At 36.6% G+C, this 16,798-nt stretch overlaps 1 protein-coding gene across 1 annotated transcript in view; it reads left to right on the top strand.

Moving 5' to 3' along the window:
• Positions 1 to 16,798, top strand: part of ZYG11B (zyg-11 family member B, cell cycle regulator) — a 48,252-nt gene that overhangs the window by 8,599 nt on the left and 22,855 nt on the right. Inside the window, exons 2-3 of the mRNA XM_016210841.2 lie at positions 5,048 to 5,213; positions 12,483 to 13,237. Of these exons, the coding sequence (XP_016066327.1) occupies positions 5,048 to 5,213; positions 12,483 to 13,237 (921 nt within the window). The remainder of the gene's footprint in view (positions 1 to 5,047; positions 5,214 to 12,482; positions 13,238 to 16,798) is intronic.

Consider the following 16,798-nt stretch of genomic DNA (forward strand, 5'->3'; position numbering starts at 1 on the left):
TGTTCAGTGAAAGAATGTGTGTATTTGTAGAGAATTGAATAAGGCGATGCTAACTGAGATGTGAGTTATAAAAGAGGGCAAAAAGAGTGAATACTCTCTACAGGTCTCCTAAGGGGAAAAAGAAGTTTGATGGGTAAGAAATGTTGGATCAGATAGTTTCTCTTATTAGCCTAAATGGTACTTTTGACCTAGGACACATGTTTCAGTCCAGAAGAGTTGAGCTGGAGAAGTTAGGAAGGAAGCCAAGTGATTTCAAGATGTATTGCAAAACAGTATCCCTTTGTATAAGTACTTACAAATTACTTGTTTATAATTTGTGGAGGTGTCCTTCAGAGAATAGAATATTTAAACAAGGACAGTAAAGACTCAGTTACAGGTAAATCTAGAGGAGTGGTTGGTTAATCATTTAAACATTTTGTTAGCTCTATTTAAAGATCTTATTTTTTTTTCTTTTTTCCTATCTCCAGTTCTGTTTTATATAAACATTTTTCTTAGCTCTCCAGCATCTTAATGCCTGTTCAATGTCATATTCTCCTTTCCTAAAGGCATTTTTTAAAAGTTTGAATGTTCTTGGTTGTATGATGTCAGTTAGTTTCTTGTTATGGGCCTTGTAACCTTTAGCAAATCATTTCACCTCTCTATCCCTCCATTTTTAAATCTATAAAAATGAAATGGTTGTATTAAATCCTCTCTGTGATCCCTTCTACCTCTTAAAAAAATGTAGTAAAATTCTGGCAAGTTAATGGTAAGTATTATAGTAGAATAGGTACGTTCTATTAGTTATAGTGCAATGGGATTATGGCAAGCTGCTTTTATAACTTTAAATTTTTTATAAACTTGAGTTCTTACCTCCATGAATATATTACCCAACTTTCCATACCAGAAACTATTCATTCAATTATGTTAATGTTTGCATAGTACTTTAGTATTTTAAAGGCATTTTCATATACATCCCATTTATTCCTCACTACTATTTTGTGTTGTTGTCAAGATAGAAGAGGTTTAGCATCAATTTTACAAATAAGAAAACTGAGAAGTTAATTTATTTTCCTAAGGTCACACAGCTACTAAGTAGCAGAGCCAGGACTGACTACAAGCCCAGTGCTCTTTCCATTATTAACCTGGCTTCTCTGTTTACCATATTATGTTTCAAAACTCATGCTGGTAGTTAAGAGGAAAATGATGCTAAAGCATCTCTTTGAGTTAGTGATTCCTATGATCTACTCATCAGCTCAGTGACTATTGACTTGGATTTTTTTTGTTTTGTTTCGTTTCTTGGAATAGTTTTGTTACATGTGCTAAGATGGAAGGGAAGGGGGTTTATTTACCTTTCCAGGTCTTGATTTCTTATAGCTGGAACTCCAGCTTCTTGTCCTTTAGCATATAGTCATTTGCAATACTGGCCAAGCCATGAAGTGATACATGCAAGAAGCTTGTCTTACCTGCATTCACATCTGGGGATCTCTGAAAGTAGTTGGTGGGTTTTTTTGTTTTTATTTTATTTTATTTTTTATTTTTTTAAAACTATATATTAATTTCAGAGAGAGGAAGGGAGAGGGAGAGAGAGTGATAGAAACATCAATGATGAGAGTCTAGTCATTGATCGGCTGCCTCCTGCACGCCACCGACTGGGGATCAAGCCCACAACCTGGGCATGTGCTCTGATAGGGAATCAAACCGTGATCTCCTGGATCCTAGATTGATGCTCAACTGCTGAGCCACGCCCAGCCGGGCTAGTTGGTGGTTTTTAAAAAAGAAAAATAGCTTCCCACTGTCCTTGCCAAAGAGTTCATTATGTTTGTACCTTTGAGTACAATATATCTGTGCCTTTGGTACTATCTTCTTTACTACTTCATTTGTAAAATGATTGTGTTTGGGAAAGGAGAAGGTAAAGGGATTAGATATATGTAAGGTTATATTAGTGTTTATTCCTGGAAGTCTGACTTGGTTGAATCAGTAGTAGAAAATATAAGGAAAAAAACTCCCATAAATGAAGTAGAGATTTCCCATGGAGTACTACAAAAATGAGGAATCAGAGATTATCCAATGTCTGAGGTTTCTTATGCCCACGAATCAAGTGACACTTGTCTGCCTTTCAATCCCATTTTTAATTTCAGGGCTGGACTTGGGGTTTATATTTCCCTCTGGACACATAGTCTCTTTCTCTAGGGGGAAATAAGTATTTTAAATACACCTAACAATAGATTTGTGCTTGATTGTTTGTTTATTCATTCAATAAACATTTAGTGTCCACCATGTAGTAGGCATTGTTTTAAGTTCTGGCAATAACAAAACATAGTGTTTGTTTTATGGAGTTTATAGTCTAAATAGCTAACATTTCTTGAGCAGTTAATAGATGCCAGTCGCTGTCCCATGTGTCTTTCACTTAGAATTTACTTAATCCGGACAACAATCCTATGATATAGTTACTTAGGGAAAAAAGTGTGTGTGTGTGTGTGTGTGTGTGTGTGTGTGTTTGTACACACATGCACGCTTTCATTAAAAATTAAAATTTTATTTAATGTAATAAAACATGTCTATTCTTACTAGTTTGAATATATATATTGAAAAGTAGCCAATCATTCATAAAATTGACACTTTTATTATCTTACAGTATTTGAAAAGCAGAACTGAGAACATAGCTTTTTTTCGTTTCCCCAAATTTTTATTTTTGTCTCTTTTTCATTTTTAATAATTTGATATATACAGAAGATGATATGAAACATTTATGTTAGCCACAGAACATAGTAAACAAATATCTAAAATCCTAGCATCCAAATTAAGAAGTAGAACATGACCACTGCCATTTTTCCCCTGTGTACCACATTCCTCTAGGTCACTTATCCCCACCCCCAAAGTATCCACTATCCTTTTTTATTTTAAATCTTTCCCTTGATCTTTTCTATAGATTTACCACAACATATTGTTTGTTTGTTTTTACTTTTCCTTGATTTATTGGGGTGGCACTGGTTAACAAAATTATACAGGTTTCAGTTGCACAATTCTACAACACATCATCTGTGCATTGTATTCTGTGTTCACCAGCCCAAGTATAGTGTTTAATTTAGAGGTAGCTTTCTAATCGCCTGAAATAACTTTTCAGGCAATATCATTTCCCATGCCTAATTGATGTTTAGTTGAAATCCTGCTATATATGTAGTTTTTATTTTATTCTCAGCATTTTAAAATGTTGTGAAAATTATTAAAAATTATACATATTGGTGTGTAATAGCCTATAGAGTTGATATACCACAATTTGCTTACCATTTTTCATTATTTTGGACATTTGTCTGTATGTATGGGTTTTAGGGGTGGTTTTGGTTGGAAAACCTGTGATTAATCTCTTTATGTAAATACCTTTGTTACTACCTCTTTTTTTTTTTTTTTAACATTCAGCTGAGGATATTTTTTCATTGATTTCTAGAGAGAGAGTGGAAGGGAGGGAAGAGGGCTGGAGGGAGCGGGGGAAAAACATCAACGTGAGAGAGACGCATTGATTGGTTGCCTCCTGCACGAACCCAGACTTGGGACAGGGAACATGCAACGGAGGTACATTCCCTTGACCGGGGAACCCTTCAGTCCTCGGGCTGAAGCTCTAACCACTGAGCCAAACTGGCCAGCGCTATCTCTTTTTTTTAAATTGATTTTTAGAGTGAGGAAGAGGGAGGGAGACACACACATACACACACACACTGATTTGTTATTCCACTTATTTATGCATATCTGAACAACACTCTAATCAACAGAACTACCTGCCCAGGGCAACTATCTCTTAATTATTTCCTTTTCCCCCCCTTTTTTCATAAATTCCTGGGTGAAGAAGTACTGAATCAAGAGTATGGGTGTTTTAAAGATAATTATTAAATCTTTTATGTTCAGAAAAATTGTACCAATTTACACTCTGACCAGCAGTATTTGAGAGGACTAATCTGGGCAAATTTTATTTCAGTAATTCACAGTGTTGCAATTATATCCTGATTTGGAAAACACCATGTTAATTTAAAAAAATGTAAGGGCTATGCCGTTCTTTCAGAGTGGAGTTGTTGTTTTTCCTATTTGCCATAGGATATTTTTTTAGCCATTGTTCAGATACTCTGTCATTTGGCCTGATATACTTTGTGATAATTGCAGGGCTTAGCTATCTCTTCTGATAACTCCAAGAGTTTATCTAGCTGTCACCACTAGGGGGTGATACTTAAATCTATAATCTGCTCAGTTCTTTCAGCAGAAAAGGAATTTTCTTAGATTCAACAGGAGGATGAGATGTTGTAGAAAGCTTTATTTCTGTGGAATCAAACCCCTGAGTTTCCAAGGTCCCATTTCCCTTTGTCTCTCCCCCCCCCCCCCCCCCCCCAAGGAAGAAGTGTAGCTGTGGCTTCAGTGGAGCTAGAATCAAAGCCAGTGTCTAGAATTTTCACTCCATATTGGAGCAGTGTCCAGTCCAGCATCAGGCTAACTTAGATTGTGTTTCCCACTGCAGTCCATCACTCCATTGCATGTGGGGTCCACAGGCCACATGGCTATGGAGGAAACAGGGGCAGGAGCAAAGCCAGAGGAACCAGAGAGCCAAGAGAGCCCCAAGCCAAGAGCCCCAAGAGCCAAAAGAGAGAATTCCTTTGTTTGAGGGATTATATATCCCCAAATTTTCTCAGGCTTGCATTGGCTCCACCCCTTCTAGCCAATGATTTCTGTTCTCAGGTTTGACTGACAGCAAACACCTTCCCTATGTCATCTCAACTTCACTGCACATGAGTACATTCTCCCCATTGTCCAGTCTCTTCCCCCAGCAATTTGGAGGGAATGGGCCAGTGGTTCCCTGGGGAGTGTGAAATTGTAGCTTCCTGGTGAAGCTGCCCAAATCACATGCCTCTAATGTCTGGCTTCCCCCTTTGATTCTTTCCTATTATTAATAACTAGCTAATTACAATAGTATTACACTGAGTAAAAATACTGGTTGAATGTGGAAATGAATGTTTTTTTCTCTACTTTTCTGGAAACTAACTTGTTGGCTTTTGTGTTTCCTTTATGTTTCTTCCTGGGTTCCAAGGAGGAGGCATCTCCCTATTCTTTACTTGATATCTGCTTAAATTTCCTGACTACACATCTTGAGAAGTTTTGTTCAGCAAGACAAGATGGAACATTGTGTCTGCAAGAACCTGGAGTATTCCCACAGGAAGTGGCTGATCGACTGCTTCAGACCATGGCTTTTCATGGTAAAAAATAATATAATCAGAGAAAACAAAAATTTGTGCTGTTAATTGGCATTGGATTTTGAAGTGTTCCTGTAGTTAGTCATTTAATTATTTTCTTAGAAGTAATAGCAAAGGCCAGATGAGCCTGATTCCAGGAAAAAATTTTATTTATTTTTTCCTACTCTGCCACTTTTCTATAATTTAGAATAAGCATTTTTCTTTTTTTAATTTGGGCAAATTACTTTCTCTTTCTTTCTTTTTTTTTTTTTTTTTTGCTTTGAGACCATTCTCATGGCAAAAATAACTCCTCTAACTTCCAAAATATCCATTTAGAAGTCTGCTGTTATAAAAAATATACCTTACATCTTTATTTGGCAGTGGGAGAATCAATAAATACTATTATAAAAAAGCCAGTTTCTACTTTTGACCTTTGAAATGGGAAATCATAGCTAATTTAGTGCTTCTGTTTTAAAAAACAAATTCTAAAAATAAATTGGGAAAGTCTCATCTGTGAAATTCTGGTTATGTATACTGGGGATTTTTCTTACTTCTGTTTAAGTTTTAAGTTGAAAGAGATACAATATCTTTAGGCCTTGATGGGGTAGCTCAGTTAGTTAGAGCATCATCCCAATATACCAAGGTTGTGGGTTCAATTCCCAGTCAGGGAACATACAAGAAGCAACCAATGTATGCATAAGTAAGTGGAACAACAAACCAATGTTTCTCTTTCTCCCTTTCTCTCTCAAGCTCAATAAATAAATAAAATTTTAAAGAAAGATCAAAAACCTTTATATATAGGGTTTATAAACTCTTACAGTAGGAAATACAATTTGTCTACAACTATAAAGTAAAATGAAAATGTGGCAATAATAATATCATTTATTGATTGCTTGTTATATGCCAGGCATTTTATGTTTTCCTTGAATTTCCTCAAAAACTCTATAGGAAAGCTATTATTATCCCACTTATATATAGATAAGGAAACTGAGGTTCTGAGAAGTAACTTGTTAAGAGTTACACAGCTAGTAAATGGTGGAATCCTGGTTCAAATGCAAATATGACTGATTCTAGTCTATGCTTTTTTTACTGTGCCACACAACCTTTTCCACACCTACATTAGAGGTATCCCTGCTCCTAGATGGCATATACGTTTAAATATATATATTTAAAGCATAAATCTAGATAATACATTCCAAGGAAGGGTGGGAGAAATAAGGCTGTAATTAAGTCACTTTGGAATAATTTGGTAAAGAAGACTACTATACTCCTTGGTTTTCACTAACTTGCTCAAGTCTCTAGTCTCTTTGAATTCTTCTAACCTGCCAAAGGAATTAAGGTAAAGTTCAATAGGTACTATGTATGTTAAAGTTCAAGGTTCTTTGCAAAGCTGCACAATACCCTGGCCCGTGTGCTCAGTGGTTGGGTGTCAACCCATGAACCAAGAGGTCACCGGATCAATTCCCAAGTCAGGGCACATGCCCAGGTTTTGGGCTCTATCCCCAGCAGTGGGTGTGCAGGAGGCAGCCAATCAATGTTGATGTTTCTTTCTCGTTGTTTCTATCTCCCTCTCCTTCCCTCTCTCTAAAATCAATAAAAACATATTTAAAAACAAAAAATAAAGCTTCACAACAACTTAAGAGATTATACCAGTGCTAACATTTCTTTCTTGTCTCAATTTAATGATTATGCTTAGCATATTCAATTTAAATATATTAAATATATATGAGCATATTTCACTTAAACATATATTTAAATATATACATATATATGAGAGAGGAAGGGAAAGGTATAGAGAGATAGAAACATCAGTGAGAGGGAAACATCATTGATTGGCTGCCTCCTGCACAACCTGCACTGGAGATCGAGCCTGCAATCCAGGCATGTGTCCTGACCGGGAATCAAATCGGTGACCTCTTAGCTCATGGGTTGATGCTCAACTGCTGAGCTACACCAGCCAGGCCTAAAGTTTTAACTTTGCCAGATTCCTAATGATAGAAGCTAAATGAAGTGAATATTTATTATTATATAATGAAGCACTGTGGCAAATGCTTTAAATGGATAAAATAATGGAAGTAGTTTTTAAGTTAGTCTAAATAATTGTCCTCTGGAGTAGTGCCCTGGAGAGGCTGTATGCTTGATCAAAATGTGTTTTCTACTTCTTTTCAAGCTGCCTTCAGATGAGAAAACTGAGGGTCAGAGAAGTAACATGCTACCCTCATTTGTGTTACCCCAATGTGATTACCTGCATTATTCACCAAAAAGTATTCTAAATTATTTAAATCTCTTTGTAAACGTTATATCCACCTTCAGATAATCAAGAGTGGATATTACTGATAATATGCAAAAGAACTTGTTGCCAATTCTTGTCACAATTTTAGAAAGTTGTTTCATACATTTTTATGTGTGTTTAAAAATTTTCATAATAAAATGTTTGGGATAAAAGTTCAATGAATGCTTTTAAAATTGGTAATATATATATATACATTTTTTAAATGTATGTTTATTGATTTCAGAGAGAGGAAAGGAGAGGGGGAGAGAGAGAGAAACATCAATGATGAGAGAGTCATTGATCGGCTGCACGCCCCTGACTGGGGGTCGAGCCCACAACCCCAGGCATGTGCCCTGACCGGAAATCGAACCTCGATCCTGGATCCTAGGTTGATGCTCAACAGCTGAGACACATCCAGCTGGGTGATAATATATTTTTCTAATAATATAATTATTTTTTAAAATACTTATTATTTACATTTAAAAAATTTTACTTATTTACCCAACTCAAAGGATTATTGATATTGGTAATAGTCTTTATTAAAATAAACCAAATGCTCCCCTGGCCAGTGTGGCTCATTGGTTAGAGTGTCTCCCCGTGAACCGAAGGGTCTCAGGTTCAATTCTCAGTCAGGGCACATACCCAGATTGGGTTTGATCTCTGGTCCGGGTGTGTGTGTGAGGCAACTGATCAACATTTCTCTCTCTCTCTCCCCCTTTCCCTTCCTTCCTCTCTAGAATCAATGAAAAACATATCCTTGGGTGAGGATTAAAAAAAATAATAATAATAAACCTGATGTTAAAATTTTGCTTATTGGGATCTATAATTCTTTATCCATAATCTCTGCTCATTCTATCTGTGTCTCAGTGCTCAAAAATTTCCAGGAATATATGCACAACCCAAGGACATGGACAATGGTGGGAAGAGGGACTGGGAAGGGGGATGGGACGGGGTGGAATGGGTCTTTGGGGAGAAAAAGGGACATCTGTAATATTTTAAACAAAAATAAAATTTAAAAAAAAAGAAAAAGAAAAAATTTTTCCAGGAAATGTACACGTAAGAGCTAGGAATCAGAATAAGAATTTTGCCGTCTAATGTTAATGTGTCTGTGTATACCGCCTACCTAACCTAAATTGATATACCTTGACATGTTCAGGGTTGGGATTAAATTGAAACCTTTTGAAACATGAGTTACATCCTTGAATAGCTAAATAGACTTTCTAAATGACTGAGGGCCTATACCCCCAGACTAGTGCCCCATTTATCTGGAGGTCACATTGCTGGTCACCTCAACTGTCTATAGACTAAGGCAGAAAGAAATAAAAAATGCTTTGGGGCAAATTCCTTGCATTAAAGCTTCTGTACTTTACTCCTTGAAAGAACTCCTTGAGGAACCCTCATTTAGAACATATTGATTCTTAAATATACACAGTATTAATTACCTTTGTTCTTTGACTGCAGCAAATTAAGAATTGATCATCTGAAGGGGCAGGCTGCCAACTACAAGCCAAGCAGATTGTATGACATCAGTGGAAGATTTAGTTTAAATACAATGTAGCAAGTACAATTATTGGTCATGGAAAAAGACAGATGATTCTTCAATATGTTTGTTTTTGAAAGAAGGAAATTGAAAGAAGGAAAATATCTAGAAAAATGTTTTTCAAATATAGTTAATGACGTTGTGTAGTACTTCCAATTTGCAAAGAGCTTTTTACATATATTGTCTTATTCCAGCTTTACACAATCCCTGTGAGAGAGGTATAACTATTCGCATTTTACAGATAAGAAATATTAGACTTGTGGAGTAATTTGTCTAGTGTCAAGTAGCAAATAAATATTGGAACCAGGACTCAAACACAGGACTGGTTTCTAAATCTCAGTCTCTCTTTTTTCTTTTTAAACTTTTTTTGCTCTTTTAATTCCATTACTCTCAAATATGGACACTTAAACTTAGTTATTAGAAAAATTCACTTAATGTAGACTCACTCAAGTAGGCCAGGAGTAACCCATTTTACTAAACGTATGTATATAATACCAAAATATGAGAGCAAAATTTGTAAGACACTGCGACAGTCACTAAGATTAAAATCAGTCTTAGTTAACTGAGGAGTCAAGTTTCAGCCGTAAAAAGCAAAACTAACATTTAAAAATATATGAAAATTTAATCTGTGGCATGCCAGGCACTATGTTAGGTGTCAAATGTATAATATTGAACACAAAATAAATGTTGCTGTCATGGAATGTACAGTCCAGTGGGAGACATAATTAAGAAGCAAACAAACATATAGAATTACAACTTGTGATAGATTCTCTGAGGGAAAAAGAACATGGTTCTCAGGGAAAATTAAAAAGGAAGTCATCTACTTTAGCTTGGAGGGTGAAAGAAAGTTTCTCCAAGGAGGTGATAATTAGGCTGAGACCTGAATGATGGGAAGGAGACATGTCAGTAATATAAAGATAAGGCCCCTCAGCACTGCCTGGGAATTCTTGAGTATTTCTCAGATCATTATTAGTGCTCCTAACAATTATTTCAGATGTTCTTTGCATCACTTACTCTTAGCAAGAAAATTGAAACCATTGGATGGAATTCCCTTAATTCCATGTCAGCACACTTTCAAATTTTCTGCAGTTATCTCTTTTTTTAAAAAAATTTAACTTTGGCCCAGCCGGGCGTGGCTCAGTGGTTGAGCGTCGACCTAGGATCCAGGTGATCAGGGTTCGATTCCCGGTCAGGGCGCATGCCCGGGTTGTGGGCTCGATCAATGACTCTCTCACCATTGATGTTACTGTCTCTCTCTCTCCCTTTCCTTTCCTCTCTCTGAAATCAATAAAGATATATTTTTTAAAAAAAAATTTTAACTTTGCCCATCCAGGCGTGGCTCAGCGGTTGAACATCGACTTAGGATCCAAGCGATCAGGGTTCAATTCCAGGTCAGGGCACATGCCCGGGTTGCGGGCTCGATCTCCAGTCGGGGGCATGTAGGAGGCAGCTGATCAATGACTCTCTCATCATTGATGTTTCTGTCTCTCTCTCTCCCTCTCCTTTCCTCTCTCTGAAATCAATAAAGATATATTTAAAAAATAAATTAATTAAATTAAACTTTGTATTTTTAAGACAATTGTTGATTCACATGGAGTTGCAATAAATAATACAGATGATATCCTCTTTCTCTAGTGGTAGTATCTCATAAAACCATAGTACAGTATCACAACCAGGATATTAACACTGATATGGTCAAGATTTCCATCTCCATAAGAATCTCTCATGCTGCCCTTTTATAGCCACAATCATTTCTCTCCTGCCCCTTCTCCCTCCATAAGCCCTGGCAACCATTTCTGTAATTTTGTAATTTGAAGAATGTTATATAAATGGAATTATTCAGTATATAACCATTTGGGATTCGCTTTTTTGACTCAGTGTAATTTATTCTGGAGATTCCTCCAGATTGTTCTGTATATCAGTTCATTCCTTTTTATTTCTGAGTAGTAGTCCATGTTATAAAATTCTACATCAGTTTGTATAACCATTCATCCACTGGGATAAATATCCAGGAGTGCTCTTGCTGGGTTGTATGGTAGTTGCATGCTTAGGTTTTAAGAAAATTTCCAAATTTCTTTCAGAGTGGCAGGACCATTTTACACTCCCGCCAGCAATATACGACTGATCCAGTGTCTCCACATACTTGCCAGCCTTTGGTATTATTACTGTTTTTTTATCTGAGCCATTCTGATAGGTGTATAGCCATTATTTCTTTTAGTGCTTTTTCAACCCTGCCCTCTTTCTCCTCTCCTTCTGGAACTTCAATAACACAAATAGCTCTGTTCATTTTTATTTGGTGTATTTTTTTTTTTCTCTTTAGATTTGAATGATTTTTATTGTTTTACTTTTTAGTTTATTGATTCTCTCCTCTGTTCCTTCCATTCTAGTTGAAGCCAACTATTATTGTATTTTTCAGTTCTAAAATTTCCATTTGGTTCTCCTTTATGTCTTTTATTTTTTTGCTGAGGCTTTCCATTTTTCATTTGTTTCAAGCATGTTTGTAATTGCTCACTTAAGCATTTTTTATGATGGCTCCTTTAAAATATTTGTCAAATAATTTTAACATTTTTGTTATCTCATGTTGAGATCTATAGATTGTCTTTTTTCAGTTTGAGACCTTACTGGTTCTTGGCATAATGAGTTATTATTATTATTAATTACTATTATTATTTTTTATCTCAGGGACTTCAAGAGGTTCTGTATTCACTTTATTTGAATTCATCTTACAGGGAGGGACTATAACTTCTAGATCCTCTTAATAAGATTTTAGATCTTATTAACTAGTTTAATAATGAACTATAGACATATGTGCTAACTATATTTGTATGTAGGTATGTGTTTGTGTGTTTAATAATGTGTTATAGTGAATTAAAAGGATAGGCTAGAAATGCATTAGTAACAAGTTAACCCTCAGATCTAGTAGCATAACACAAAGTTTATACCTTATTCATGGTGTATAAATGCTGCAAGTCCATGGAGGGTTCTGCTCCATGGTCACCCTAAGACCCAGGCTGATGGAAACTCCACTCTCATAAAGCTACGCTGTCTAGAACTTAAAGGCTCTTCATTTGTCATAACAGGAAAAGATAGCATGGAAAATCATGCACTGGCTCTTAGGTGCTTCAGCTTACAGCCCATTGGCCAGAGCTAGGGACATAACTCCATCTAACTCCAGGGGTGCTCTGGGAAATGTAGTTGTCTATGTGTTCAGGATGACGAGGAGAACCAGATGTTAGTATCAGTAATGTCTACCACAGTCCTGATGCTGCCACTTGCCAGCTCTGTGATCTTGGAAAGCCACCTTTCTAAGCCCCAGTTTACACATCTATAAACTGTAGATAATAATCTTTTTACCCAAGTCAGTTATGTATATTAAATGAAGCACTGTTACATGGGAGTGCTTTAGAAATGTAAAGTATGCTGGAAATTTTAGCTTTTCCTTACCATTTTTTGAAGTTAAAGTGCTGCTTGTTTTTTTCAGGTCTACTGAATGATGGAACTGTAGGTATTTTTAGGGGCAACCAGATGCGCTTAAAGAGAGCTTGCATTCGCAAAGCCAAAATCTCTGCCGTTGCTTTTCGGAAAGCCTTTTGCCACCACAAGTTAGTGGAACTTGATGCCACAGGTGTGAATGCGGACATCACAATTACAGACATCATCAGCGGGCTTGGCAGTAATAAATGGATCCAGCAAAATCTCCAGTGCCTGGTGCTGAACTCATTAACTCTGTCCCTTGAAGATCCTTATGAGCGGTGCTTCAGCCAGCTTTCTGGCCTTCGAGCATTAAGCATCACCAACGTTCTCTTTTACAATGAAGACCTGGCTGAAGTTGCCTCATTGCCAAGATTAGAGAGCCTGGATATTTCTAATACCTCGATCACAGACATCACAGCTCTGCTGGCCTGCAAAGACCGACTCAAGTCTCTAACCATGCACCACTTGAAATGTTTAAAAATGACAACTACCCAGATACTGGATGTTGTTCGAGAACTAAAATATCTGAATCATCTTGATATATCAGATGATAAACAATTTACATCAGACATAGCTCTTCGATTATTAGAACAAAAAGACATCCTACCCAACCTCGTCTCCCTGGACGTTTCTGGGAGAAAGCATGTGACAGATAAGGCTGTTGAAGCCTTTATACAGCAACGGCCCAGCATGCAGTTTGTAGGTTTGCTGGCCACTGATGCTGGTTACTCTGAATTCCTCACAGGCGAAGGGCATTTGAAGGTTAGACTTTAAAAATGTATTATTTTGTCAGGCTGTCCAATGTGTTAGTTACATAAGACTCCATTACGATGAATGTCTAATAATATATGGACCTTGCTTTAGAGTCTGAGTCCCAGCTAAAATCCCAGGCTGCTTACTTTATGACCTAGAGCAAGCTGTGATATAACTTTTTAAGTTTCCATTTCTTATTTATAAAATAGATATTATTCCTACCTTGCAGAATTCTTTTGAAGATTAATAATTATATATGTAAAGTACAAGTCACATAGTAGGCCCTGGATAAATGGTAGTCCTCATGATGATATGTTTAGATATTTTGAACCACTTAAAATACCATTTCTAATGGATCACTTTCAAAGAAACTAGGAATACTCTGTTGAACTGAGTATCTAATGGGAGATCAAGTTCTCCAAGGAGATCTCTACTGCAGAAATGGTAAAATTTTGCTTTTCTTTGGTTTCTTATGCCTAATGGTTTAAATTCAGTTTAGCAAACATCTGTTGGGCTTGATACAGTTTGGCATTCAAAGATGAAAAAGACATAGGATCTGCCTCCCAGGAGTTTAGTCTGGTAAGAGTGGTGATGATATGATCACAAAAAACTATAAAGCCAAGGATAGGTATAGTTGTTGTAAGAGAGTAGGAGAAATTTCTTCTAGCTGAAGAATTTGGGGCTTGATGGAGAAAATGGTATCTGAGTCAGACCTTGAAGGATAGACTGACAAATTTAAGGAAAACTAATATTTTTCTAACATACGTTATATCCTCTAGATGCTTTATATTGATAGTTATTAACCCCATATTGTAGATGCCAAACATAGACTAAGAAATTAACATTTGGATCTCCAGAGACACCCCCCCCCCCCATTACCTACACCACTTAAGCAGAAGCACTCTTTGATCTTACCTGGAGCAGAGTCAGGGATGGCCTAGAAGTGAATGTTGTGGCTAAAATGGCAAGATATCTGTTTTGAGCAACCATCGTTGATTTCAATAAAGGAGAAGGAAAGGTTAACTATAAACATCTTATAAACATCTCAATTCCTAGATTATTTGTAAATTTAGGCTTTAAAAATAGAATGTAGAAAATGATTTTGAGTTATTTTTCATTCATTCAATAAATATTTTATCAGTTGTCTCTGTACACTAAAGACTGTGCTGGACATGGTTTTTTTTGTGGTGAGGGCAGACAGATATGATCTTGCCCGCATGGAACTTGTAATTTAGTGAGTGAGTCAGACAATCTATTATCATATGCTATGTGTGTGTGTGCAAATACACACACACACACATATATGCTTTAAATTGTATAGTGCTAAGAGTCTAGAAGATACACAATACTATATATGAAAATGTTTAATAAAGAGACTTAGTTTAAGCCTTCTCTAAGGAATTGATAAATGAATGAAGATCTTAAGGGTGAGTAGCTTGGTAGAGAACATTCTCTTAGCAGAGAGAATAATGTATGTAAAAGATGTGTGGTAGGAAGGAGCATAGTACACTCAAGGATCTGAAGGAAGGTCACTCTGGATAGAGCTCAACAAAAGGAAGTCACAGAGTGATGAAATGAGGTTGGAGAAATAGGTGCCAGGGCCAGACTTGGCAACATCACATAAGCCAGGTGCAGGACAACAAGAAATATGAGGAACTTACTTAACAACTTGTTATGAAACAAACTAGTTTCATAGTGCATGGCTTGTTGATGAAGGAAGCACAAAATGTAAATTACTATTCTAATATTACTTAACTGCCTAACAAATGGATCAGATAGTAAAGAATTGTAAAAATTAAAGGGGAAGAAAGCCCTGTGTGCTGGGAGTTGAGGAAGGATTTCTCAGAAGAGGTGAGCTTGACCTGCATCCTGAAGGATGAAAGGAATGTGTCTTTGGTACATTAAGCTAAATAATCTCAAGGTAAAGATATCCTATACGTTGTGATCCCAGAGCAGTGAATTAGCCTCAGTTTTAAAATTGAGGCTAGTAGGACATCTGTATTCCATAACGCCTCTGTGGAACAAGTTTGATTTCACAAATGCAACTGTAATAATTTTGAAATCTTGGCCCTGGAAAACACTTTGTTATCATTAAATAACTTCCACCTCTGTAACTGTTAAAGCAGTGATTCTCAACCTTGACTGCAAGTAAAATCACATGGAGTGTAATTATGTGAGATGATGGTCATGTTACCTAACCTTACCATTGTAATCATTTCAGAGTATATACATGCATCAAATCACATTGTACAACTTAAACTTACGCAATATGTCAATTATTCTTGATAAAGCTGGAAAAAAATTTAATTTAAAAGAAATAACCTGGGACACTTGAACAATTAAATCAGAATCACAGGGAGGTGGAACTCAGGCTTCAGTATTTTTATTTTATTTATTTTTATGTGTTAATCCTCATCTGAGGATATTTTTTTCCATTGCTTTTTCAGAGAGAGTGGAAGGGAGGTAGGGAGAGGGAGAGAAACATTGATGTGAGAGCCACATTGACTGGTTGCCTCCCCAACCATCGCTGACCAGGGTTGGGGAGCAAACCCGCAACCCAGGTACGTACCCTTGACCGGGAATTGAACGCAAGACCCTTTGGTGCTCAGGCGGATGCTCTAACTACTGAGCAACACCAGCCATGGCTTCAGTATTTTTTAAAGCTGTGTAGGTAATTTTAATATGCAGCCAAAGTTGAGAATCATTGTTTTAAAATATTTTTTAAGATAAAGATCATTGAATCTTTGCCCTTTATTCAAATATATACAAAAACTGATGTTCCTTTTAAATTATTTGACTACTGATTTGAAAATTGGAAAATAAGAGGTCATGTTAAGGGAGGAGAGCTAAGATTGCCATGTCTTCTTTTTAAGAACTGTCTAGCCAGGCCGGCGTGGCTCAGAGGTTGAGCATCGACCTAGGATCCAGGAGATCATGGTTCGATTCCTGGTCAGTGCACATGCTCAGGTTGCGAGCTCGATCCCCTTTGTGGGGCCTGCAGGAAGCAGCTGATCAATGACTCTCTCATCATTGATGTTTCTGTTTCTCTCTCTCCTCTCCCTTCCTCTCTCTGAAATCAATAAAATATATTTTAAAAAAAGAATTGTCTAACTTAGCAAAATTGATGAAAAACTTTTCTGAAATGATTGACTTAGTATTGTGATGCTTAAAATTTGTTTAGATTGGCTTTTTGGCTTTACATTCCTGAGTTTTTTAGGCCAGACTAAAGGATGCAAGAAATAGAAACAGTATGACTCCCTAGTATTCTTTATAAGGCATTACATATATGGTACTCTGAGTGGGTTGTTATAAGAAGAGGTGTCTTTTTTTTTGTGTGTGTGGGTATTTTCCCCCTCATTTCTATATATATTACTTATTTTGATCTCTTGACTCAATGAGAGGGAATGGCTGTCTTAAGGGTCATAACCAGGTGATATTAGAACCTGCCCCTGTACCCTTGGACTATTTGATTCCAAAGTATGTGTCTTTTCCACTACATCTCATTGCCTCTGAGTTTCTTAGTTCTTTCCTTTCCTCTCATGTTCTAGTCCCAACACAGAGGGCTTTCTT

The sequence above is a fragment of the Miniopterus natalensis genome, chromosome 9 (genome assembly GCF_054644295.1).
Source record: "Miniopterus natalensis isolate mMinNat1 chromosome 9, mMinNat1.hap1, whole genome shotgun sequence".
In the NCBI taxonomy this organism is placed as follows: domain Eukaryota; kingdom Metazoa; phylum Chordata; class Mammalia; order Chiroptera; family Miniopteridae; genus Miniopterus; species Miniopterus natalensis.